The sequence below is a fragment of the Tetrao urogallus genome, assembly GCF_951394365.1.
Source record: "Tetrao urogallus genome assembly, chromosome: 5".
Taxonomy (NCBI): Eukaryota; Metazoa; Chordata; class Aves; order Galliformes; family Phasianidae; genus Tetrao; species Tetrao urogallus.
Genome location: NC_136818.1, coordinates 61,633,871 through 61,660,855, shown reverse-complemented (window position 1 = coordinate 61,660,855; position 26,985 = coordinate 61,633,871). Strand labels below are relative to the sequence as shown.

At 50.3% G+C, this 26,985-nt stretch overlaps 1 protein-coding gene across 1 annotated transcript; it reads left to right on the top strand.

Moving 5' to 3' along the window:
* Positions 1–1,981: 1,981 nt before the first annotated feature.
* Positions 1,982–25,989, top strand: FAM53B (family with sequence similarity 53 member B; the record flags this gene model as incomplete). Its single annotated transcript, XM_079536220.1, has 4 exons — positions 1,982–2,068; positions 4,575–4,626; positions 11,868–12,595; positions 25,663–25,989. The coding sequence occupies 4 exons, from the start codon at positions 1,982–1,984 to the stop codon at positions 25,987–25,989; spliced, it is 1,194 nt and encodes a 397-aa protein (XP_079392346.1).
* Between the last annotated feature and the right edge of the window lie 996 nt (positions 25,990–26,985).

The window sequence follows — 26,985 nt, the reverse complement described above, 5'->3', positions numbered from 1 at the left end:
TTAACTGCTTCCCGGCTGCTGGGACTGCTTGTTTGATCTGGATTTCCACTGGTGAGCGGCTGCTCACCAGCAGTGGCCTCGGTGCCCTCCGAAGCACCGCAGATGTGGTGTGGGTGAGCATCCCTGCCCCATGTCCCGAGCAGGGAGCAGTGATGGAGGTGGCTAGAAATGGTGCAGAGTTGGTACGGTGTGACCCAGAGGGCTCGCGGCAGGGGGAGAGGGCTCGCTGCTCCCTGCTCTGGGCCCCACGTAGGGCTCATGTAGCAGATGGTGTTTCCTTGAGCAATATCAGCTCTGTTTTGGCAGATGTAGGCTTGGATGTCCTCAAGGGCAGCCCTGCCCCGTCCGTGGCTCAGCCACGGTCGCTGATAGAGCTGAAATTGCAGGAAGAACATTCCTGATGTCTATTCCTGGTGGCATTCCGCAGTGAAGCCAAGGAAGAGGAGCATGCAGGACTCGGGGTGCTGCGTGGTGCCACGTGCGTGTCACTGGGGCACCACAAAGGCTTTGGAGATCCCACTGTGTATCACTGGAGGTTTTGGCAGTGCTCGTGCCGTGGGGTGATCGTTGGGCTGCCCGGGGGTTTGCGGTGAAGCTGTAGTAAATTGTACATCGTAAGGCATCCAATGGCCCAGAAGAAGCTGGAGTCTGTACCACGTGCCTTTTGGAGCAGTAAATCTTTGAAAAATGTATTGATTCCCGATCCTGGCTTTGCACTCTGGCTGAACTTTGTCCTCACAAGACACAGTAGGTGATTTCTCTACCAGCCAGCTGGCCTCTAAATGAGCTACTCATAACTCCATCCCGACCTCTAATCCAAATAAACATGAAAAAGATTATTTGCAAGCTGGAAAGAGAATCCTTATCAGTTTGTAATGAGGTTTAATACTTAGCAGCCGTGTTCTCAAATATTGTCCTTAAGTACTGCAATTTGGTTTTGACTGCGTGTTACAAGATAAGTGTTTCATGCTCTTCGGATCATGCAAATGATGTTTTTGTTTGTTTGGTTAACAGCAAGGCAACAAAATAGTGAAACAGGATTAGAGGGGCGGTTTGGGAAAAACACTGATTTCTATAATCAGATTTGAATTGCAATCTGTCTGCTTTTGCGTGGGGGTGGGTGCATGGGAGGGAATGCCAGGAGGTGAAGTAGGGTTGGGTGAGTGCTTGCAGCCTCTGTGCGCTCCTCGTGCAGCACTAATGCAGCATTTACTGCCTCAAACCCCCAAGGAAATAAGTAGGGATCAAGAGGCATGGAGGGAGGCTTTGGGTTAGTGGGCAGGGAGCCCTCTCCTTGCTTGCAGGAAGCTCTTTGCCTCGTTTCTTGTCCAAAGGGCTCCTTGTGGTTCTTCCAGGAACCAGGGAGTTACCAGGATGGCATGGGGCAGGAATCAGGGAATTATTGGACTGACATGGGGCATCCAGAGGGTTTCATAGGGGTAATAATGCTGAAATGGCTTTGTCTGCAGGAAATCTGTTCCTGGTTGATCTGCAGGCAAGGGGGTTGCCTCTGGGGCCGTGCTTCCAAGCCTCAGGATCTCCAAACTGAGATGGGCTGATGGGTTCCCTTTTTCACAAAGCAGAATTAGGAGGGCTGTGCGTTTATCTGCCTGCAACACTCCTGTTCCTCCAGCACGCCTCGTGCGCACTGTGTGCTCCCACCAGCTCCTGCAAGTGCTGCTGCATGAAATGCCTGTGAGCTAATCGGGTGCCCAGGAACGCCAGCAATGCTTAAGAGCCTAAAATAAATACTCCTTGCCTAGCTCCTAGGGCAACCCTTTCCCCGTGCTGCCTGTTGCACTCCAGCCAGGGATTGCTCCTCAAACCTCACCTGACTCCTCATCCTCTTCCTTGTGCCCGCAGGGAGCCGCCGGCCGCAGCCCCCGCTGCTCTCAGCCCTTCTGGGGGAAAATGCACTGAGATGGGAGCTTGGCCAGAGCATGGCTGACAGCGACCTTTGCCTGGACTCCGATGGACTCCAATGCAGGACTGCATTACCATGGTGATGATCTTAACCAAAACTCGGGAAAACAAAGGTGCTGACTCTGTAACATGCAGGACTGAGCTGGTAAGCATCGCGGCGGTGCTCTTCACAACTCTGCTGCTGTTGCCATCGCTTTGCTGTGGCTTTAGGATGCTTTTTCACACTGCAGGGTTGGATCTTGAGGTGGTTTTCTCTCTAGTGCTGCACTGGTTTCTGCTGGGCTCGTTAATATCCAAAATGCGGGCAGTGAGTAAATGATTGGAGTGCTGTGGCTGTTGCATATGTGCATTTCGGTGAGCACACAATAGAATAAACTGTGAATAACATGGGTTAGAAGTTGCTTTGCCCAGAGTGAACAGATGCTCATGATTATTAGGAGGATGAGCAAGTGGGGAGCAGGATTAAGTGGGAGATGGAGAGGACTGTTACCTAACAGTCCTGCTGGCAGCACAGAGGGATGCAAACCCAAGCGCACCCAATGAGCAGGTAACAGAAAAATGAGGGCAACAAATGATGCTGAAAAAGGCAGAATTATGGTGGGGTGGAGGGTGACACAGAGCTGTCTGGTAACACCCAGGGGGGATGTTGGGGTTTTCACCCCTGTTCTGCAGGATGAATGGTCACAGTCTGGAAAGGAAGGAGGCAGAAAACTGTGCTGCGCAGGGAGACACAGATAAGGATGCTCAGGAAGCATCTGGCAGGATCAGCCATACATGGGCATTTGGAGCATAAAAGTGATGGTAATGCCCAAGTTCTCTGAGGATGGAGCACTCTGTGAGCTGGTTTCCTGGGCTGGTAGTGCAGGCTGCTGAGCACCCCAGGGTGTGGGGGTTCAGCTGCAGGAAGGAGAAGAGCAGGAGCTCTCATGTTGTGCGGGATGGGCTGCATAGCCACACCACCAAACTTTGCCCTCCCTTGTTTGCTGAGTGCCTGCCATGGTGCTAGTGCTGTGTCAACAGGGAGTAACTGTTCTGGTTATACAGTTTGCATTGCCAGGTTGTCCGGGCAGTTAAATTGAGGCAGATGTTCAGAAGAAGTCTGATCCAGCAAAGAGAGCAGCAGTTTTTATGTTGGCAGAGAGCGCAGAGAGTAAAACTCAAAGGCAATAAACGTCTGAGCAGCAGGCACCATCACCTGCTGGAGGGTGGTGGGCTTGCTGGCTGGTTTGTATCCCAACATGGCTAGGCTGAGCATTGTAAAATAGCAGTTGCACTCAATATGGGATGTGTGTTATTTGGAGATGTTCCTCTTCCTTCCTCGTTTGCAGGCATTCACTTTGGTCTCTGAACAAAGCCTGCTTTGTGGTAGGAACAGTGATGGGATGGTTAGACTGGATGATCTTTTTGATCCTTTCCAACCTTGTGATTCTATGATTCTATGCTGCTCTGGGGGCTGGCATGCAGATGTGTGCTGCTGTTCCTAGGGTTGTCCCATGTCTGTGTTTGTTCCACTTTGGCCACTCTTCAGAGACAGCTGCATGCCATCCTTGTCTCCTGATTCATTTTGCCTTCATCTTAATAAGATGGGGCCTGGCAGAAAGAGATCTCTTTCTTTCACCTAAAAAGGTGGTCCAAAAAATGTAACCTACCGTTATTTCCCATCTCCTCATCTGCACAAATCCCTGCTTTCTGCCTCTGCATCCCTCTACGCTCAGTATTGGCAGCATACAAAGTGATTTCATCGGTTTGTCGGCAGTTGGTACAATCTTGTTTTCATTATTATTATTTGCAATGTATTAAAGAGGAATCAGGAGAGAAGGTGCAAATGCAGTGGCCTAATGGTGGATAAAACACAACTATGGTGGTGCAGATGGATGTGGAGCTCAGATGAAGTAAAGCCTCGTTCAGATGGGATGGAATTGCCAGGACAGACACTTCAGAAGCAGAATGTGGATGTTTTGTGGGATAACAAAAGGATGATCAGTATGAAAGTGTGTTTTTGCAGACATAGCTGAAATGGCATGTGGCTCCAGATGACATATTGATTTATTGTATATAAAACTGTCCATGCCCATTTTTAGAAGTCTGATGATTTGTCGCACACAGTCAAGAGGAAAATTCCTGGGGAAAAAAAAAAAAAAAAAGAGCATAAAAAGCCAACTGGGCTTATTTAGTGCCCATATAATGGCATTTTCCCCTATTTTTAGTGCATGTTGGCACCATCCAAGTGCAGAATCCTCAGAAAAAGTGCTGGGGTGCCTTAGAAACACGCTGTATGTTTAGGCAAAACACAAAGCAGCCCTGTGTCTAGATGGGAGGCCTGCATGAGCGTGGAAGGGCTTCAGCCTCTGCTGATTCACTACTGTCCAGCTCCCAGTTTGTGTTCTGCAGAGCTTTGGGTCCTGCCGGCAGGAACAGCTGCAGGACTGATCATTTGTAAGTTCAGGCCGTGACAGCAACTCTCCACATCGTGCAGTTAACCTCAGTTTGTCTGAGGGAGGATGGAAGGTGGATGATGTGCAGCCTGGGAGATGAGGCCGCACGCTTGGGGTCTGGCTGTGGATGCCCGAGCCGAGGATGCGGGCTGGGTGTTTTTTCTGACACATAGATTGAGCCTGCTGGAAGTGAATAGTTTCTCTGGTTGTTTTCAGCACACTCCAAAGATGAGTCAAGGACCTACCCTCTTCTCTTGTGGCATTATGGGTAAGTAGCAAAACCTTCTGCCCGTATTTCTTTCATCTGCGCTCCTGGGTCCTTGGCAATGCGTGGGAAGACGTCCTCATCTTCTGCACCTCTCCTAAAAATGCTGCCCTGCAAAGCCTGGGATGCAGCCCACCCATGCCCTGTGCCTTGGGGTTCAGTATTGCCCATCCCACTGCCCCCAGTATGGGAAGCCCCTGCCCAGGGGTGGTTTGCTGCCCCGCAGTGCTGAGCACATTGCTTGTCTCCTTCCCCACTGCTTTGTGTGCATCTTTGAAGTTATTCATGCAGTTGGGATCATAAGCGTTTTGGCTCTTAGACTGTGTGTCTCATGTGTTCGAGCATCCATCCCTCAACTACAGCTCTTGACTGTTTGCATGATAAGTTTTTCTGGTTGTTTTCAGCACACTCCAAAGTGTGCTGAAATGATAAATATCTGTATTATAACTAAAAATATTCTTCCTTTTGGCACAGTGTGTATGGACAGACCTCAGGCAACAACAAAAGTATCTTTTTTGCCTTTCACAATAACATAAGCTGTTATATATAATGTTTAACACCGTTTTTGGCGTAGCTTGCTACCAACTATCTTGCTGAATGGCTACTGAAATTGATGGGGTTTTGGTGCATCAGCCCAGCATCTTGAAAAACAGTAATGCAGGAGGATGCGTCACTATACAGTGCTCTTTGGGTTTTGAAATGGGGAGCCAGACCCTAGGCAAAGTCTCAAATGCCAATTAAAATTGTAGGTCAAATTTGAGCCAAGCTACTTGGTATGAAAGCCAATGCTTTGCAGACAAAGCAACTGCCCCTTTTCTTCGTGGACACAACTCTCATTAGCGTTAATGGGAGCTGAGCACATGCATTGAGAGGAGATATTTCCCAAGCTCTCCGATACTTGAGTTGTTTGGAGGAGGGGGGAAAAGATGGAAGATGTTTTGATATTTTTTTTTCAGATGAAAGTCACAAGCTTCAAAGTCAAGAATGGGCAGAAACAGTCCGTCCCCTTTCTCCTGTCTGTCAAAAATGAGTAAGGAACAAAGAAATCCAATCAGATGGTTTTGTTTTGTGCCATGGCACTGGCAGGCTCTTCCACAAATATGAAGAGTCTAAGCCTAATTGAAAATCAGCTTGGTGTTAATAGCTTTTACAAAGCCGTTTGCGTCTTCCTAGCGCTGCGCTGGTCTTCCTTGGCTGCCAAATTATCCTGTTTCCAAGGGAACCTAATCTCACCTCCTTGACCGACAGCTTACCATGTAATTGTCTTTGTCATGCCCAGTCAAGAGGAGTGAGTCTCTGGGGTGCGAGAGAGCCCTGTTTGGTTTGTGCTCAATTTTAGGCATCTTTCCCAAACGCTCTTCTTGATGTCTTCAAACTTGGGCCACGACCACAAACCAACTCCGTGCTGAAACTTGCTGATGCATTTTAAAAGAGTTGCAGGGTTATGATGGAGCTGAATGCGCAGTGGGTGAATATTTCAGGCTGAGAGCAAAAGCATGGAAATGAATGAATCCGGGAAGGTTGGAGTGGTACCCAGCCAGCATCAGCATGGTCACGTAGCACATCCTGAGCAGAGCAAGGCCTGGGCACTGGGGGTTCTCACCACATCTCACCACATGTGGTGAGATATCCAGGGATGCATATCTATGGGAGGGGTAGGAAGAAGCTGGCCAAGGCCCCAGCTATGCACCCCATAACCAAGAAACCCAGCTAGCCTGGGCTGGCACATGCTTGTGTGCAGCGTAAGGTTGGTTTGAGTGTCACTTGCTTCCTGTCTAATGTTCCTGCCAGAGCACTGGGGCTGGCAATAGCAGAGGGGATGCCAGGTACGGGGGTTGCCCCCATTGCCCAAGCATGTATTTGTGTCCTCGGGGCCAAACATGAAGAAGGCAAAACATGAACATGGCAAATGCCTCAGTATGGCACGCCAGCAGCAGCACAAGGCACTCTGCTGATACCAGTGCAGGCAAAATGTCCTGAGAACCACTTTGAGTGGGAAAGGAGCACACTGACGCCCACACCTTTTACATGTAAGCCTCTCATAAGGTACTGAAGTCTGAGAAGATCCGAAAATCAATTATAACTTTTAAAAAACTGAATATATTAGTAAGCTTTATTAAAGACTTGGTGTGTCAGATCCAATATTTGCAATATTTGCTCTACTTCTCAAGGTGAGCTAAATATTTAGATTTATGTGTGGGGTGATAGCAGTATTACTAAGAAGACCGTTGAATTCGTAGTTTTAGGCATTTCATCTTGATTCTTTTTCCCAGCAAAAGGCTATTTAGAGAAACAAAACCGGTTTCCTCTTTCCCTTCTCCTTGATGTGCCCTTAAAACACCTGGGAGTAAAGGAATTGTCCTGTTACCAGATGGAGATCTGTTTCCTTTTCTTGCCGTGCGTTCTCCACTGTGCACCCCTGTGAAGGTATCAGTGGCTGCGCTAGAGAAAGCAGCCAGCATTTTAGAAAGTTTGGGTATTATTTTTGGCTTGCTGCATTGAGAATTTTCTGTCTGTGGGTGGATGGTCGTGGAAGATGTACACTATTTTAACAATGCCCTGGTGATATTGCCTGATTCCTCTCTAAGCAGGTATGTGGGAAGCACTAGGCATCTCAATCAGTAGCAGCAAGCAGTACTCTTTTGCACCCCTCTGCAAGAAGCTTAGTGGATTTGTAACAATAGCCACAGCCTCACATTCTCTGAGAGCAAGAAGTAATTTTTGACCTGGCATCCCAACTGTTTAGTGAGCCAGGTGACTGCTGGTGAGAGAGAGGTGATGAGGGATGTTTTATTTTTACTGAAACTGTGTGGATTTTGCCCTTGTCATATGGCTATTGACACCAAGCACGTGCCACCTGGGCACATTCTCAGGCAGTAAGTATGGGCCTGTTGTTTGCATTTCCCATTGAAGCACAGCTCCACACATCTTTTTTTAATCTTAGTTGTGCCATGGGAAAGCAGGAGGGCTGTCAGGCTCCGTGGCGCTGCCATCAGCTAATTACAGCCATTGAATTTGCTCCACGTTTAGGAATCATCTCTTGAACGTAAACGGGGGGCAGTGGAAAATACAAACTGCCTTTCCATGCTGCACAGAGGGTGGGAGACCAACGTTCGACGCAAAGAACATGTGAAAAAGGGAACTGGATGCACACCCGAAGGCAGAGAAATGTTTGGGTTGGGATCCAAATGGAGTTTATCTGCCAAAAAGGAGGGGGAAAAAAAATTGATTGAAGCCCGTAATCACTTTACAAGTTTGCTGCAATAAATTATGTATGAATGTAAATTATTTCACAGGAAAAGAACGGAGAGGAAACTTGAGCAGAAGGATCATGCATTATGTATAGAAAGCGGCCGTAAAAATATTGCAGCAGCACATTTGTGTCGTGGTAGTTAACGTTGTGTCAGCGTTTTGATTTGATGCCTTTCTCTGTGGTGAGGAGCCCGGGTGGTCAGGTTTTGGTGCCCAGATCTCGCTGTAAGGGCTGTGGTGGTTGCTTCAGGGCTTACTGAAGCTAAAGCATAGAGCGAGGGCATTGTCCAAACACCTCTTGAGCACTCACATACTTGGGAATCAGCAGAGAACAGCCAGCTCTCCTCTCAGCCTCCTCTTCGGCACACTGGACAACCGAAATGCCTTCAGCTTCTCCTCCCAGAAGTGCCCTCCAGGTGTTACGTGCCCTTCTGGAGCTCATGGACAAGGGAGCTGGCAAGTTCTTGTGTGGCCAGTGCAAAATGTGCAGCTCAACGCATGGAAATGTGCCTACAGTGACCTGGATGCCTTCATCTGATGAGAGCTGCTTGTGCAGAGATCTTAGGGATGCTTTGAGGATGGTACCAGTCCCCATGGGTTTGGAACAGAGCTTCTGAGAGCCTCGTGACCTGGACCTGTGTGCTTGTTTGATGTGATAGAGGTTACCCAGGGAAAAAGATGGATGTTTGAGGCTGTGTGCCAGACATGTATGCTTGTGAGAGCAAACACCAGGATTTTGCCCCAGAGGAAGTTCAGAAGTAGATGGCGGTGTTTTAAACCTGATGCCTGATAAAGTCATCCTTGTTTCATCGGTGGGCATGTTCAGCAAGGGCATGGAAGCATTTAGTTCTGCAGTTTCAAGTTAAAATCCATAAGTAAGAGGCCCAGGCTGTTTTGTCTGAGGACACTGACCACCAAGAAGGACCCATTTAAGCAGGGAAGTGCCCCCACATGCTCTATCTACATCATGCCTTGGTTGTGAATGCCTTCCCATCGTTTTCTGATGGGCAAAGAGTGCTCTCCAGCAAAGCCGTTTATTTCTGAACTGAGGAGTTCTCATGATGGATTTTGCCCTGGAACAAATTGCTGCCTCTGGGTAAACCAAGCTGAGGTTTGTAATTTAAGAAACTTAATACATGCGTAACCGCAGCAGTATTAATGATTCCACTGCAATTATTGTTATCAGTGCTCTCAGGATGTGAATCTTAGTCTTAAAAAGTTGAGCAGAAAAACAGACTTTTTTTCCTCATAAGTGGCTCCCAAGTCTTTTAATTACACCCTCAATGCTTAGATGATCCCTGTTTTCAATTTGTTACTCTGTTAGCATCACTTTGCTTCGGAAAAAGACCACATTCTGGGTTATTGTGGGGCTTTGCATGGGTGGTTTGTCCTGGGGGGCGACAGGGGAACGGAGCACCCCATGCATGAGCATCTCCTGGATGGCAGCTGCCCTGCCAGAGCCCCAGTTTCCTTCAGCACAAGCTGAGCACAAAGGAGGAAAGCAAACAATAACCCAAAGTTGTCGCTCGGGATAACAGTATGCTTGCAATTTTCTTTGTGATTTGTTTTTTGGTGTTTTTTTTTGTTGAAGTTTTACAGCTGTTTGTGCAGAAGTAATGTCGAAAGAGGAAGGTATCCTGTATCCTCTTGAACAAGCTTACCAAGGCCCTTTTGTAAAACGTGACGTCTGGGCATGGGGGTCGTGGCAGCTTGCCATAAAAAATTAGCTTCTATTTCTGTTTCTTTTGTCTGGTGACCTGACCCGAGAAATCTCTTTGCTGGCAGCATAATAAGGGGGGAAAATAATAAAGATCTAAACATAGATGTAATTGTTTAGCACGGATTTCTCACTTCTCATCGTGCTTTTTGAAATGAGGACAGCAGCGGTTAAGGCACGGCGCGGTGCAGCGCAGGGCTGCTGGGGGTTGGTGGTGTCCTGGCAGCTGCTGGCAAGGGGAAATAGGGAAAGGAGCCAAAAGGGGTTTATGGGGTATCAGCTTGCAGGGCCCCAGGTCTGACCTCCCAACTGGAAGCGGGCCCTGGTAGGAAGCGGTCTGTGCTGTGGCATCTTTCCTGCCATCAGGCTGTACCTGCAGCTGCAGGCTGGGCACGGTTTTGAGTTGATTGATCTAAATGGAAAAAAAAAAAAAAAAAAAAAAAAACCCAAAAAAAACGCAAAAACAACCCTAAAAAATACTGTACCATTTAGATATGATCACATGAAACTTTGCAGCGACGGTTAGCTAGCACGGTTTGCCTCCCGTCAACAATAACAGTTACCAGAGAAGGTCTGTTGGGTGATGACTTTTTTCCATTGCAGCAGCCAGTGGTGCAGCCCTACCATGGTTTTCCTGTTGAGCATCAGCGGCGTGTTTGTACAGAGCCCTGCTGGCCCCAGCAGCCTGCGACAAGGAGCCCGGCCCTGATGGTCCTCCTTTCTTCTTTTATAGTCAGGGAACCATGTGTGTGAATGAGATCATCGTGCTTAATCCTCTTTTCACGTGGTCATCGCTGGGATCTCTGCATGCAGCTGCAGCCTGCTTTGCAGTTTCCCCGTGTCCCCATGGATATTAGGAAAAATTTCTCAGAAAGAGTGGTTATGCATTGCCACAGGCTGTCCAAGGAGGAGTGGGGTCACTGTCCATGGAGATGTTCCTGCCGTGGGGATGTGGCACTGAAGGATGTGGTCATTGGGCACGATGGGGGTAGGATGGGGTTGGGCTTAGGGATCCTAAAGGTCTTTTCCAACCATCATGATTCTCTGGTTCTATGAAGTGGCTTTTGACCCATTGCTGTACACATTTTGAATGCAGTTAGAACCCGTTGACTTCGGAGCCACAAGTTTCTCAGAGCTTTGCGCAGATCCCCAAAGCCCAACTCATAAAATGAATGCCTTCAAGCCATCCCCTGAAACCTGCAGGTTTGAAAGATCAGTGCAAAATGTGCAAAACTGGTGGGCACAGCAGCACGGGTGACTCGGGAGATTAGCATCTGGGCCAAAGCAGGAGGAAACCCCAGGTTGGGGGGAAGGATGGGAGGTGGGCATCTAACACAGTATCAGCCAGCATAGAGATTGTTACGTGCTCTAATTTCGGTTAGACATGGTGTCTTTGGGTAGCTGTTGGATATCGGGGAAGTTCTTTACTATGAGAGTGCTGAGTTGCTGGCACAGGCTGCCCAGAGAGGCTGTGGATGCCCCATCTCTGGAGTTGTTCAAGGCCAGGTTGGATGGGGCCCTGGGCAGCCTGGGCAGGTATTAAATGTGGAGGTTGGTGGCCTTATCTGTGACAGGGAGGTTGGAGCTTCATGATACTTGAGGTCCCTTCCAACCCAAACCATTCTATGATTCTATGGCTGTGGGAGAGGTGCTCAGAGCCTTAATGGGGATGAAGTTTTATTGGCTTCACTGGAGCAATGCTGTTTCAGCAGTCAGCAAGCAGGACAGCCCAGTGTGCATACGGCTTTGACATCCTGTAGGCTCTGATGTCCTGTCTGTATTCCTCTGCCCACAGTGGTGGCCACAACCTCTGCTGTGGGGAAGCCCCCAGGTCCATCTCAGCCCGGTGTTGCAGCAGCTTTGGGTTTGCAGCCCCGACTTTGGGTTTTTTGTGCACCTCTCAGGCAACCATTGCTTGTGAAGTCTGAGGAAAGCATCCAAGGCATGATCTACCCCAGAGATGTGACAACAACGTGTCATTTCATAATGCTGGATGCCCCTTAGCCAGTGCAGTCTGGATATTCAAAGGCAAATTCCTATCATCTTCTAGCAGTTTTGCTCCTGCTGCAATTATCGCTTTGTCTCTCTCTCTCCATCTATGCCACAGCAACCATTGTGCTGGCGGTTCGGAAAACCATATTCCGAGCGTTAATTAATTTGTACTGCAAAACGTCCCATATGCTACTCTTTGTTTATGCACGTGGAAAGCGAATCGCAGAATTAATTAACGCTAATGCCTGTGGGCGTGTGTGTGTTCTTATCATTTCTGAACCAGAAAATGACAGATGGGGAGACCTCAGCAGGAAATGTCCACTGCAGATCGAGCAGCCGGGCACCAGCATCTGGGACTGCCTGGCCGACAAGGGTGAGGAGGGCGCGCTGTGGCCACGGGAAGCCACCAGCACCTGCTCGGTGACCAACCTCATCAAAGAGCTCAGCCTCAGCGATCCTCACAGCAACCCATCGGCGCCGCCCAGCAAGCGCCAGTGCCGCTCGCTGTCTTTCTCGGATGAAATGTCCAGCTGCAGGACATCGTGGAGACCTTTGGGCTCCAAGGTCTGGACGCCGGTTGAGAAGAGACGGTGTTACAGCGGGGGGAGCGTCCAGCGCTACTCCAACGGCTCGGCCACCATGCAGAGGAGCTCCAGCTTCAGCCTGCCGTCCCGCTCCCATCCTCTGGCCTCGTCCTGCGACCACCGTCTGGGCTGCCTGCCGAGGAGATCGGGGGCTGGAGGTGACGCCTGGAGCCCCGAGGGCGGCCGGGCGGACATGCAGCGCTCCCTGTCCTGCTCTCACGACCGCTTCTCCTCCTCGGAGCCCGGCCCGCCCTCGGCCAGCAGCACGCCGGCCTCCACACCGCAGCTGGGCCGCCGTGCCGGTGGGCTGTGCCGCAGCCGCTCACAGCCCTGTGTCCTCAACGACAAGAAGGTGGGCGTCAAGCGGCGCCGGCCCCAGGATGCACAGGAGCCGCGGCCCTCGCTGGACCTGGCCAAGATGACCCAGGTAAGGCTGGGAGCTGGGCACGGCCTCCCTCTTCCTGTGCCACGTGCGGTGGCGGGGATCCGGCTCACGCTGCGCCCCAGCAGCAGGCTCAGGGCTTTGTACCTATAGCAGCTGCACTTTTGTTCCAAGCAGTGGTTTGCTCCGTCTGTGCAACATTGGTGTCCCAGTGTTGTTCGTAACACTGCATCAGGTGAGGCTAAGAAACATCCTGGTGTTTTCACTCCTCATCATCCCGCGCTATAAACGCGTTTGTTCCCCCCTCAGGGATGTGATACTTGATGGCATTTCATGCCTGGCAGCTCAACGGGTGTTCAAATGAGCTCATTTGTGCTGGAGGATGTGATTAGTTTTTCCTCCTCCAGAAGAGCTTAACAGATAAAAGGAGTCAGAGAATGACGTGTTGGGGTGATTGCGGAGGACAATGCATGGCACTGCAATCATCTTTTGATAAACCATGCCAGTAACATTTAATATGCTGAGCTTATTTCATTAGCTAATAAGCTGGACGGGCAGTGAAAACAACTGACACTTGTTACTGCCTTTTACTAGCTACAATTGGCATGACTGAAGGCCCTCTCATTTCCTTGCGTTGGTGGAAACGTTTCTAAAACACACCCAGCACAGCACTGTGGTTGGCAGCAGGCTGGCTCTGAACCCTTTGTCCTATCCATCAAGTTCTCACCGTGGACGAGGAGATGGAATGCAGTTTAGCCATCAACTTTTTGTCGTGCCTCCCCCGCTCTAGTTCTCTCCCAGTGAGCAGCCACTTGTTGCTTCACCTGTAGTGCAGGGCAGAATCTCCTACAGGCCTGGGTGGGAGTTTGTGCAGCGTTGAACATGTTGAAGGTATCTTGCCATTGGAGCTGCTCACCTTCAAGGGGAGCTGACAGCGCTTGTTAGCGGAGGGATGTTCACAAGACCTTTCAGGATTAGACCAAAGTGTTGAATGAGTTGTGAAGGCCAATGAGCTGATGGATTACTGCACGTGTGCCCCATCTGCATTTGCTGGAGTAGTTGGTGGTGAACAAAGGGAAGAGATAAAAGACACTGTACTATTTTTATTCCCAGAGCTATTTTGAGAGCCCACACGGTGGTTACCGTCACAGTGATGCTTGTGCTGCGGTGAGATGAGTGAGAAATGGTTTTGGCAGTGCAGAGGAGAACCAACTGCAGGTTCAGGTATTGGTAGGAGGAATACAGACAAGAAGGGAGCAGAACTCATAGAACGTGCCAGTCCTGTTGCAGTTTTCCTGGGGATGAGTGCTTTGGGCTGTTGAAGTCAATGCAGAACAGGCTGTGCTGAATAGTGTGGACCATCCTCTTCAGGTCACAGCCATGGTGGGCTTCAATCTCTCCTTAAAGCAACAAATGAGTTTATTTTCATAGAATACACCACGTTGGCATGAACCCACAAGGACCATCATGTCCAACCCCCAGCTCCACACAGGGCCACCCAAACCCAATGTCTGAGAGCGGTGTCCCATCACTCCCTTTTCCCGATATCCAACTTGAACCTCTCCTGACAGTTGATAAATAACCTGAAACTGAACCTCCCCTGAAATCTTTGAAAATGCCTATGATGCAATTATTATTTTTCCCAAAGGCTCTTGGTGATTTTCTGCTCTTTAATTGCCAACATTTGCAAATGAATGGCTGGGAAGGGGAGAGTGGCAGGTGGAGAGGCACTCCCAAAAACATCCATCCTGCCCTCCTACTGGCAGACCGACCAAGGGCTCAGGGCATCATCTGCAGGTCTTGGTGGTGCCAGCCCTGCCCAGGTTTTAAAAGAAGTGCTAAGGCATCTAACAAATCCCAGCCTGTCAGCTAGGCTTGTGAGCCACACCAGGGTATATGCCCAAATTAGGACCCACAAGAATCTAAGATGCACTCTTGGAGGATGGCAGACCTTGGTGCCTGCTGGCTGCAGTGCTAAGGCTGCATGAAAGATTTGGAGCCCACTGCAACCCTTTCCAGACCACGCGGAGCTGGGCCACCGGCTCCCACAGGCTGTGGTTGCATTTGCTCATCCTGCAAGCGTGGCTGCAAAAGTGAAACAAAAAAAAGAGAAATGGGGACTGCATGGACAGAGGGTTGTGGTTATGAAATAATGCAGATGCTAAAAGCAGCCATATGTCACCGTACTGAATGTGTTTGGTAATGGAATTGCCACAGAAAGGATGCTGATAGTGCCACAGCAGCTGTTTGGTAAGTGAGGGGCTGTGAGAGGAGCAGAGGGGGAGCAGCTGTTCCCTTCCTTCAGGAAAAACCACGGGAAATGCCCCTATGTGGTCCCAACACGTAGACCAGTGGGAGCTGGGATGCTTGGAGTGAAGCTGAAGAGCAGTCTGAGCTCTGAGCAGAGGATGTCAGGGGTGTCCCTGGGTGCTGAATGGTGCTCGTAGGCCTTTGCCCAAAGGTGTCACATGTGCGTGTCACATTTCCCTTGCACTGGATGTGCCTGAAGTTGCTGGACTCCAAATGCAGAGTTAACTCATCAAATTGTTCTGGGAGGTCTTAGGGCAGAGCGAGCTTCTCCGTCGGCTTAACCAAGGTGGATGTTTGTCAGCTGGGAAGCAAAGCAGTGGAGGCCTTGTGCAGGGAGACTCCGGCTGAGCCTGCGGAGCTTCCCTTTCCCTCTGGACACCAAGCCTGGGTGCACGCATAATTTGTGTAGCCTTGGCTTTGGACTCAAGCAAGGGCCCAAAGAATGACAAAAATCAGATCACTCACTGCTCAGTGCAGCTCGGTTCCTTGAAAACCTCAACCATAAGGAGTAGCTGTATTTTCTCTGGCTCCTGTACTCTACCTCAAAACATCCTCCAAGCCTGAAAAGCACTGCCTGCATGACCTGCATTACCCGGCTGCCCTCCGGCACCAGAGCAGAGGAGTGCTGCTGCCAGGACGGCTCACACTGCTCAAGCAGCGATGCCATCAAGGAAGGAAGCCCCCGTGCTGGTGGCACCTCCTCCCCAGCCGTCGGTGCCAGCTCTGTGGCCAGGCTGCTGCTGGCTGCCTCCCATGCGTTGCTAGCACAAACAAACAACATGGCCATCACCACAGAGCCCAAGGAGCTGGCCCTGTGCCTGTCCTCATGGAGCAGGTCTGACCCACGCAGGGCTGGCTGCTGAGTTTGAGGAAGCGGGGCTGCAGCTCTGCATCGGTTGCAAAAGCAGACTTAGGAAAAAGCAGTTCTGGGGGCTGTGCAAAGGATGGGGTTTTCCTCATTGCTTAGTTGGGGTATGGAAAGTTTTTCACCCGAAAGCTGTCTCCACGTGGGAGGACTGGCAGGGAGCAAGATGAGGCAGGTTATGGTGAGCATTCTTGCTTTTGGTGGGGCCGGATTTTGGGGTGTGAGGCACTGTGTGGGAGCCCTCCTCAAGAAGGGAATGTCACAAAAACCAACTGGTTCCTCCTGGGAGACACTGTGGTCAGTGTGCTTGAGAAAGCCACGCAGATTTGGGTGTTGGGATCAGTGTTCCCTTAGGCAGCTTTTAATGACTGTCAGGCAATGAAAGTGGTTGGGTGATTTGAGATGAAGAGCAGAAAAAATGGCAAGGGTCCATATTGCTGCACGTTTTCTCTTCTCTGGACTTAGGGGAGGTAGAAATGGCTTATAGGCATTCATTTCACACCTGGGGAAACTGAGTCCCACCAGCAGAGCCAGGGACCGAGCCTGGCTCCCAAATCAGCATCCGGCTTTGGCAGCGCATCAGTTAATTCTTTGCTCGTGCTGGTAACCACATGTGTTTACAGGCCATAAACCCGGCACCATAGTCAAAATAAGAATAATTTGACCTGAAATAAATGTTTTCTTCATACCAAGAGGGATACCTGGGCCAGGCAGGAGGCTTTGAGGCAGGAGGCTTTGAGGCAGGAGGGGAGTGAGCTGCTCCTGGAAGCAATTACATGGCCACATAGCTGGGCTAATTAAGAAAGGGATCTAAATGTTAAAGTTCTTTTGGGAGGGAAAATGCTTGGAAAAAACATTGCCTTTAATTCCTCAAAGCCCTCGTTGCCTGTTTTTGTCTATTTTTTCTGCATTTTCCTTAGAGAGGTGGACTCACGCTGCTCGTGTACTGGTACAACACCAAATCAGAAAGGCATCAGCGTTGGGCAGATACCAAACCCTGAAAATCACTGTCCTTGAAACACTCTTTTTGATACAAAATGGTCAGAATCATATTTTTCCACGGGCGGCGTGGTTTCTCCAGCACCTTTTCTCAAAGCCTTGGGTAGGTGCAATAGAAGATGCAGGAGAGGGGTGATGTTGCAGGGTCTTGTGGGCCGGCGGATGGGCAGGATTTGGGGCAGCACTGCAGAGCTTCACTGCAGCGCAGACGTTGATTCATGCTGTGCCATTTGACTCATCCCCAGAGCGCCGAGCCAGGGGCCGGCCCTGGCGTTGCCGTATGTGCTGAGCAGATTGCTTTCCTTCACACAGGCTCTGGAGAGCGGCAAGGGAGACGAAACACGTCTGTCGCAGCGATCGCGGCGGCCCTGGATCAGAATCTGAAATCATCCTTAGTAATGGCAGAATGGGTCCTTGCTGTCTCTTGCCCGTTCTGCTTCCTGCTTTGTAAGATGTTGATACGAGCTGTTGGTACGAGATGTGAATTTGTGTTAGCACGTTTCCAAACGCAGCTATCCTTTTTAAAGCTGTTGGTGGTTGGTTTATTTTTCCAAGTGGCACATGTATATATGTATTTGTTTAGCTCTCCCTGCAGCACGCAGCCCTGGCCTGAAGGCAGGAATGGCCACGTGTCCAGGGAAACATGCATGGGAAGATGGACATCTTCCTGGTACGTGCCTTGACACCTCTGTGACAACAGCAGTCAGATGCAGTAACAGCTCTTCCTGGAGGGGGCACAGGGGAAACCTTATTGCCCTCTACAACTCCCTGCAAGGAGGTTGGGGTGAGGAGGGCGTTGAAAGGACCTTATTCCCGAAGCTGCTTGTCCTGGAGGGGTGCTGGTGTGTTTGTACCACGTACAATGGGGCCATTCACAGCGCTTGCTGGCTCTACAGACACATGGTGCCATTCATGGGGTGACTTCACCCTTCTCCAAGGACCACGTGCTTTCGTAGGATGGAGACGTTGGCACCCGTACTCACGAGAGGGTCCTCTTGAAATGTGGTCATGTGGTTCTTAGCAGTTTTCAGTATTAAAATCAGCTTCAGCTTCAGCTGGAAGTTCATGTTGGTGATAGGTGGGAGTCAGGCTGTCCCGTTTCCTCTCCAAATCATAGAGTAAGAGCACATATCCATGAGGGTCAATAGATGAAGGAGCTCACGGGCTCCCAAAGATGAAGTTAACAGCTTAGAAATATTTTATGCTGGTCTTTATATTGAACGGGGAAAAGTTTTTAAACTGTAGGATGGGGGAAACTGCTCCGTCCTCCCCTCTCCGGCCACCCGCCTCTTTCCTGGAGTGGTAAAACTCTCTATATTACCATGTAAGGCTTTCTGTTTGAGTTGTGGCAGCTTTTTTCTTGGATGGGATGGGCAGCACCTCAGGCCGCCTCAGCACCTACTCTGAAGAGTAGCAAATATTGCCCGAAGGTAGGATGAAGGGTGAAAAACTGGAGGTTTGGGATTCCAGTCGTGTCCCAGGAAATAGTTTGATGTTGATGTAACTTCTTGAGAGAAGTTCCAGCTTCCAAGTCCCAGTGTTTTTTAAGTAAACATGAATGAGAGACTGGAAAGGTCAATTTGTGGCTTGGTGGAAAAATGTATTGGAACTGAGCTTCGGTTTGGGATCAAATGCAAGTGAGGTGGCTTGGAGGGGCAGAGACTTTGGAGGCCAGCTGGGTTTGGCTTTGGTCAGACTGTTGTACATGCAGCATGGATGGTTTTGAAGTTACGGTGTTGGACTGGACCCCATATGCATCAGTGCTATCCCTGTCTCCTCTGTGAATGCCCTTATAGTTTCATGCCATAAAAACATGGAGATGTGGCACTGAGGGACGTGGTTGGTGGGCATGGTGAGGGTGGGTTGGGGATATCAGAGGTCTTTTCCAACCTTAACCATTCTGTGACATTCCTAACATAAGAAGTAAGGGCAGTACGTTGGTCTGCTCAGAAGATGCCTATAGGAGGTGGTTTGTTGTGACAGGCTCTGCTTTAGGGGCACGGCAGAGGTTTCAGTAATAGTAATGTGTAATTCCATATGCTGTTTTGATTTTACAGTAGAAATAATCCCATCTGCTTCAATGACGAATTTGTGACTCACCAGACAGAACTGGTGGATAGGAAATCCTGCCATGGGAGTGGGCAGTACTTGGGGACATAGGTGTCCCTGCCATCACATTGGGTTTGTAGCACAGGGATCTGAGAGCACGGCCTGGCTCTTTGTGCAGCACTCTGAGCTGAGCAGGGCCCCGGGGTCCCGGCAGTGCAGGGGCTGTGCCCACTGCTTTATGCAGCCCAGCTCTTGTCTCCACAGTCAGCTCTGTCCCTGCAGGGCCAGGCATTGCACCCATTTGCTCTCACATGAGAGGATGGGGCTGGAAACACAAACAGAGCTTTGCAGTGTCTGTCTGGAGCAAACACAAAATCCAATTGTGTCCCAAATGCCCACATCTGATGCATCACATGCCTGGTTTAACCCCTGCTATCCAGGCTTGCACTGTGCTCGGTCCTAACAAATGGCTTTCATGCAACACAGTGCCTGATCCCCAGCCCACCCTGGGCCTCTTGAATCTTTCTAGAGACCTCCACGTTCGTGATAGGAACCTCACAGCACCCGCAGAGGCTGGTGCTGATCTCAGGTCCCTTTGCTTTGCTGAGCCCAACCTGGTGTGTAATCCTGTAGCTCTATAATGTGATGGAAGGTATAGTGATAATAGCAGGTGGTAAAGACTTTGGCTACAGCAAATGAAGACAAGCCCAAATACAGCAGTTGTGGACACAGAAACAAAGGGGGGAAAAAAGCTACTTACTACCTTTGGAAGGCCTCAGGTAGGCAGGGATCTCTTGCAAGAGATACCCTCCATTCCACTGCTAACCCTTAAATGAGATCTGGGAAAGGGTGGATCCTGGCTCCAGCCCTTCTGGTCACTCAGCTGTATTGCATGCACCTGAGCTGACCTGGGTTGGCCCTGCCTTCCCACCAGGTGCTCCATCACTGCTTTAGGCTGTGACTTTGCATTTCCACCACAGGCTCTGAGCTCCTGTTTGCTGAAGTCTTTGCAGCAGAGAGAGGATTGCAGAAAAAAACAACCACTCTGGCAATGGAATCTGCAAAGGTGCAAAAGACAAGGAAGGTCCCACAGCTGGAGAGGTCACCATCTCCATGCTTATTTGATGCTGTGTCTGCTCCTTGCTGCCTTGGTACAAGGGCCAGGGCACTGCCAGCTCCTGATGCTCTGACAAGCTCAGTGCTGGTGGCCAAAAGCAGTTGCTTGTGCTCTTTGGAAAGAAAAAAAACAAAAAAACCTGGCTTGCCCATCCTTTCCTCGTTTCTGATGAATGATGCAGTGATGGGATTTGCAAACAGCAGCCAGGTTCCTCTCCCGTGTCCCTCTGAGAAGCTTCATTCATCACATCTCGTAGCAGGGGCTGCTGACAGTGCTCAGGGAGGAGGTGGGGCTGGTAGAGCAGGGCAGCACGTGGCAGGGCATGAAAGAGAAGCTGGAGCTGTGGCCAAGCCCAGCACAGCTGTCACAACGGCTCCTCCAGGCATGAGGAAGCGTGGCGGTGGCCTCCTGGGCAACGGGTGTTATTGTAAAAAATATTTATTCACTGCAGAGTTTTAGAAGTGATGGTCAGAACAGTTCTGAGGGAATTTCTTTCCTGCAAAACTCTCCAGAAGCACTGCAGGAAAGAGAGCTGAGTAAAACAGGAGAGCAGCTCGCTTTTCTTTTCAAAGATGCTCAGAACTCACCCGAAATAGGGACTGTGTCCACAAAGCAGTGCCTGCTTCATCTGCAGGGCCTCCCATCGTGGTGCTGAGACAGCTGGCACTGACAGTAAGTTACCACCTGCTACTGGTGTGCAGCACATTGCGTGGTGTCAAACCCCTGTGCAGCCACGTGTCATTGTAGGTCCTGTCCCAGTGAGGGCATCCCTGGGTCCCAGCTGGGCAGGGAATGGGCCGTGCTTTGTGATGGTCTCGATGGCTCTGGCTCAGGGCCATGTCAGGAACAGAAATGAGCCCATCACCCTCCTCTTCAGTTTTGCTCCACTGCGCTGATTTTTTGGCAGACGCTGCCTCTACAGTACGTGACTGTGCAAAATATAGTATTGGACATAGCCATGTTGACTCACTTGGAAAATGTTCTGCTTTCTCAAACCGTTTTCCACAGCTTCCTTTTATACAAGCAAAGGCCAAGAAAGCTCTTTTTTCACTGGTGCTCACATTTGCCCTCGTGCAAGCATTGCCCTGCAGCCAAAGGACCCCGTTGGTCCATCTTGACCCTCACCCACTCCGATGCTGAGGCATCAACAGGAGCTGGCAGAGCCAGGAAGGTAATGAGGAAATGGAAGCTGGTTTTAAAGAGGAGGGGAAGCCAGGTGATACTTTGATATTAGCAGTCACCTGCCTTCCTGTGGCTTTGAGGGTATGGATTGAAGTACAGCACAGCCTCGGGGTTCCTGCCAAGCAGAGGAGAAGCTGGAGGGGCTGCATGGGAAAGCCACCACTTACAAACCGTGTGTAGCTGTGTACATTTCAGCTCTGCTCTGCCATATGTGGGATGGAGCCATGGGCACGGTGAGTAACTGGGAATAAAGACACACATCTTTATTACCAGCTCATGGCTGGTAGGGTTGCACAATGACCCAAGTGAGTGGATCTCTCCAGCTCATACTGAAGCGTTCAGTGTCTGCTAGGGAAAATATTTGTTCTTGGCAGGAAGTGAAGATTTCCTCCAATTATTGTTATGAATGGATATGAAGCTGGGAGGCTTCGCTGAGGCTGCTGTGCATGAGGTGGGTGATCCCTGGGCAGCAGCACTGCTCTGATCCCAGGCATAGCTGTGCTCATCCCTCCTGGATTTTGGGATTGCACCTCTCTAGCACTTCCTAGGGGCTCTGTAGCAGCAGAGCATTCCCACTGACAGCTCCTACAGCAGCATCTCATAGAGTCATGGAATCACAGAATGGTTGGGTTGGAAGAGACCTTGAAGCCCACCCAGTTCCATGCCATAGGCTCAGGTTGCCATTTGTGAAAACCCATTACAAACCCACACTACGGCTGGGGCAGTTACAGAGCTCCAACGTGAGAGTAAAGCTACCAGTGAAACCACTCTCAAAGGCAGTATTAATATTCAAGGCTTAATCAAACTCCCCTTTTTTTCTTTATTTTTGGTCTATTAATGTGGTGTGAAGCAACCCGGTAGGATAATAGATATTTCTCAGCATGCTTGTGAAAGCTGTTTTACACACCAAGCAGAATAAAAGCAAAATTAAATGCTAAAGCTGTGGAATTTCAGTGCAGCATCCACACAAACACTGAAATGCTGGTGTCTGTCATAAAATGAGAGGCTGGGAAGCAAACTGTGACATCCTGCACTCATCCCTGCCAGGTGTGTTGTCACAGCCGCCTGGATGCTGACAAAATACATGCAGGGTGGCTGCAAAAAGTGAATCGCTGTTTTGCAACGGAGGTAACGGGGCAAGTAGCTGGGTGGAAAACAAAGGCAGACAATCAGCCATCCAGAGCCATCCCTACCAGGAAGAACCTCTCTCAGAGGGCAGTTCCAACATGCATGCAGCATCTGATTGTTTAATATTACCCTGCGTTGTGGAAGTGGGAGCACCTCGAGCCCCCAGAAGCTGCCATGGGTGGGGGGTGGGCTCACAGAGTTTTGGTGCTGCCTGCGGTGCAGCTGGAATTTCAGCACCCTCAAGGACGGCTGTTGGTTCTTCTTGTAGGTTTGTTTTCCAGCATCTCCTTGTCTCCAACCCAGATAAGTATCTGGCCAGAGGGGCTTGAGGGATAAACAAGGCTATAATAGAGCAGCAGAGCTGTGCAGGCTGCCTTTGCATTTTGTACCGGTTTGCTTTGAAGCTGGCATACATGACTGCTTGTGGTTTTGGTAATGAGCACTGAACGCCCTCCTACTGGCTCTCCTGGGCCTGTTTGAGCACACGAAGAGCTGGGTGCCTCCAAACAGACTCATTGCTGGGGAACGAAGCAAATCTCACAGCTCAGTAATGTCTGAGGGATGGCCAGCTCCTTGGAATGGAAACTTGCTTCCGCTTCTTTCCCTTGCCCTGCTGGCCATCCCATGCCTGCAACACGGCACAGCTGGAGCTCTGCCCACCACCATCTCAATGCCTCGATAGATGCATCGCAAAAAAAAAAAAATAGTGGATGGGTTTGAGCTCCCTGACACACAACTGCCTATAGCCCAGCTCCGGATGTACAGAGCTGTTTGCATTTCATCTACCTATAACTGCCCGCTGTGTTTTTTTTCCTCCGGTATTTTGGCCGTTTCTCCCCTGACACTTCATCCATCACCAGGAGCTCTCTCTGGCACAGGCGGTGCTGGTGATGGCTTTGCAGCCCCGATGGCGGTGTCGGTTTTGAAGGCTGGGCTTGGCATGGCTCAGCCCCTTGGGGAGGCAGATGGCAGCTCTCCATAAAGTCAGCCCTGGGGAGATCAGCTTAGGGATGGAGTCGGAGAAGAACTGGTCGAGTATTGAATATGAGTGTCGTGTATATTCCTGATCTGAATCGTGGCAGGAAACCCATTTCTCAGTCTGAAGCAATGGATGTTCTCTTTGGCAGCACAAGCATGGGACGTGCAGGATGCCAGTGCCATGTCGCACTTTGCCATCCTACAAGAGATCGAAGCAGCAGATAGATAGCCATCAAGGCTGTGGGTGAAGGTACCCCACAGCAACAGGTTCAGAGAGTGGCTTAAAACAGAGCAGGGCAGCGAGGTGCCCGTAGCTTTGTTCCACAAAGGCATGGCGGGGTTGAGGAGGCTGGCGCTGGTCCCCTGAGCTCCTCCACTCCCTTCTCAGCCCAGGTTGTCTGCAGCATTCTGAAGAAACTGGAGCGCAGTGTGCTAATGGGAGGTGATGACAGCTCAGTAGGTAGGGCTGGGATCGCTGACAGCTCGTAGCGTTGCACCTTCACTGGGAAAATTGCAGCAATAACCTGGCAGGGTGGAAAAGAAGGTGTTTGTGCAAAAGCCGTTCCAAGCGTTTCGCCACGGGGATCACGGTCGTGCTAATATTTATTCTAGCATATGCACCGGGATCTCCTTATTTGAGGGAGATGTGTTTCGGGGAAAAACTCACAGGCCCTTATTTTATGAGGGGAAGAGTGTTACGAAGAAATGTTCCCGAGGAATTTCTCCAGCTTTCTCGCTGCGGGGGCTGCCAGAATTCAGACTGCATCCCTGGCTGCTAGGCATGCAGGCAGCAGGAGGGGAGGGAGGGAAAACCTATGGAAACTTGCACCAAAACCTATGGAAAAGGTTAAATGTAGGAGGTGAGTCCCTTCCTGCAGCTCCTTTCCCCCCCAGGTCCCCTGTAAAACCTGGAAGAGAGAATTCAAGTGACTGCAGGAGCAGGTAGGGCTGTTGCTGGTTGACCTGTTGTCCTTGGTGGCCCTGTGTAGGGCAATCACTGTGGATGGAATTTGCTTTGGGCTCTTTCTTGGAACCTTTAGCTGTTCATCTGCTCCCTGCCTGATGGGGAGTGCTGTGGAGCATCCCTACACAGTCTGAGCCGTGCCATAAGGTCTTTGCTCTGGTGGTTGGCTGGTGACAGTGGATTCCAGCTTTGCAGCTCATTTTAAGTTGTCAAGAACTCCTTATTTTCGTAAACAACTTTTCAGGTGCTTTCTTTAACATCTCATTTTCTTCCTCTCCCTCAGGGGTTGCTTTGAATGCTTCTCAGACCTCTGGACTGCTGCAGAAGCCTAACTTCCTCTTCTGAGCTGGTGTTAGCAGGCAGCTTTGGGAGAGGCTCATAGGAGCCCTGAGGTTAGCAGGGATGGAGGAGAGGCCTCTGCATGGTGCTGATGCCAGGAGTGCTTGCACCACCTTGCACTAAGCTTCTCTCTTTGGCCAGTACAGAGGACTTTGATGCTTCATTTTCACTGCATTCACGACTCTTCTCTGAATTGTGTCCAAGCTTGGAAACAAATGGAAATAAATGTTCCTTGAGTGCCAGGGCTTTGTTTGTGGAAGGGATTTGCTCTTCTGAGAGTGCTGTTGACTTTCAGGAGACTTAGCAGCTTTCAAGTGCCTAAATCACTTTTGGAAACACGCTTGCGAATTTTTCTGAGGTACTTAGAAAATACTTCTCATGTGTCCTCAGGCCTCCCGCAAGTTCTGTGTTAATTACATGTTGTCCATTAACCATAGCTTGCAGATCTCTGCTTGAAACTGTTGTACACTCAGCCCCTGCAAGGCAGAGCACATGGAATGACAAGGTTGTGTTAAAAACAGGGAAGGGATGAGCTGGGGCTGCGTACCTGCGATGTGCCCTGGGATGGGTGAGAGCCACAAATGGCACTGATGAGAGGGAGCAACCCTTATCTTAGAGTCACAGAATCATAGAATTCTTTGAGCTGGGAGAGACTTTCAGGGTCATCTAGTCCATCTAGTCTTTGCAATGGCTTCTTGTACGCTGTGCTTCACTAGTGCAGCACCTGTTGATTATGAGGCAAGTAACCGGAGTGCAAAGTAGCTGCGATTTCAGCCTGAGTTTCTCAGGAGGTACATCAAGGTATGATTTTCATTTAGAGTCTGGGGTAAGTTGTTTTGGTAGTTACTCCCAGCTTACCTGGATATGAAAAGTACATGAGAATTAAAAGCCTCAGGCAAGTGTGCTGCATTTTGCTGGTGTCATGGATCAGGATGTTGGGAGCAAGGCTGATCTTTGGGTAGCAGGAAGTCCCCAGCAGGCAGCAGCAGCCCTCTCTGTCCTCCAGCTTTGGGTTGGCCCGGGCTCTCAAACGAAAGCCTTGGAAACAGCACAGAGATTTGCCTTCTGGAAGGAGCACAGAACGCCCAAGGAGCTCACCACAGAAAGCCAGAAAGTGGTTTTTGTTGATCCTTTACACCCTGCACCCATCTTAGCTCCTCTCTCTCCCCTTCCTTCCACAGAACCGCCAGACCTTCAACAGCCTTAGCAGCCTTAGCAACGCGGCAGAGGACAACACTCAGCGGCTCCCCACCACCCAACCATGGACCACAGCCCCCCACTCCCCGGAGGTGATGCCGGGCAGGACCCCCGCCTGCACCCCAGTGCCAGAGCCACGCACACGGGGCGAGGAGCGTGGGGCGAGCCGGGACGACCTGTCCTGTGAGGAGTCCGATGAGGGTGGTGGGAAGGAGGAGGATGGGACCCCGTGGCAGGGCGGTGGGGCGGGCACCCAGAGCCCCTTCCAGCTGGATGGAGAAATAGACATCGAGCAGATTGAAAACAACTGAGGACGCGGGGCTCAGCGTGCTGGGGTCTGGGGCTCCGGTGGGGAAGGGTCCCCTGGGGGTCAGCGTGGGTTGTGCCGTGCTGCCTGCGTCCCCCTGCCAGCTGGAGGGGATGAAGCAGCTTTGCCAAAATTTCATCAGGTATTTAGAGCAATTTTGTGTGTGTGTGCGTGTGTGTGTGTAAATCTTGAAACTCTTTGTAACTACTGTAGCCGGATATCAGCTAATTTGGGAAAACCGCCTGTCAGAACTTGGAGACCAGAGGGATGGGGATCACCAAACAACGCTCATCCATCAGTGAGAAAACAACTTCTGCAAATGTAGGATCGCGGCTGATGGATCCAGCCATGGCTTCCATTTCACAGATGTGCTTGTTTGGAAAGCAAAAGGAAAAATAAACCACCCCCGGGGAGGACTGGAAACTTGGGGGAAGAAAGAGAAGGTCAGCTGAGATTTGCCAACCGTGTGGCGGTGGGGCTGGGCTGGTGGTGGGGCAGCTGCAATGCCCAGAGCCCACGCTGATCCTCCAGCCCCTGGCAGTGCCATCAGATGGAAACCACAATTTTTGCTGCAAGTTATTGATGGTAAGAGCTGGATCATTTTTTTAATACAGATTCTTAATTTTCCTTTTCCTGATGAGGATCCAGCAGCGCTCGGCCCCTCGCCAACCATCGCGTGGCTGCCGCACTCTTTTTGCTCTGACTGTGAAGTGGATCCCTGTCCAGTGCCATAGGATTACTTGACAAAAGTAAGCTGTCAAAATGCTGAAAATTCAGGTAGCAGCACTGAAAGCTTTTCCTCTCGCTGTGCCTTGTTGAAGCACAGATAAAGCGGTGACCATGACGTTTGTACGAGATACGCTCCTCCATGAAATAAGCTGTCTGCTTGCTAACTGGTTTAGAAGGACACGTCCTTATTTTTTTGTCCCCTTTTGTTTAAATCTCTTGAAAAGCCGTACGTGCGGCTTCCAGCGTCTTCTGCAGGTTCCTTGGGGTTATT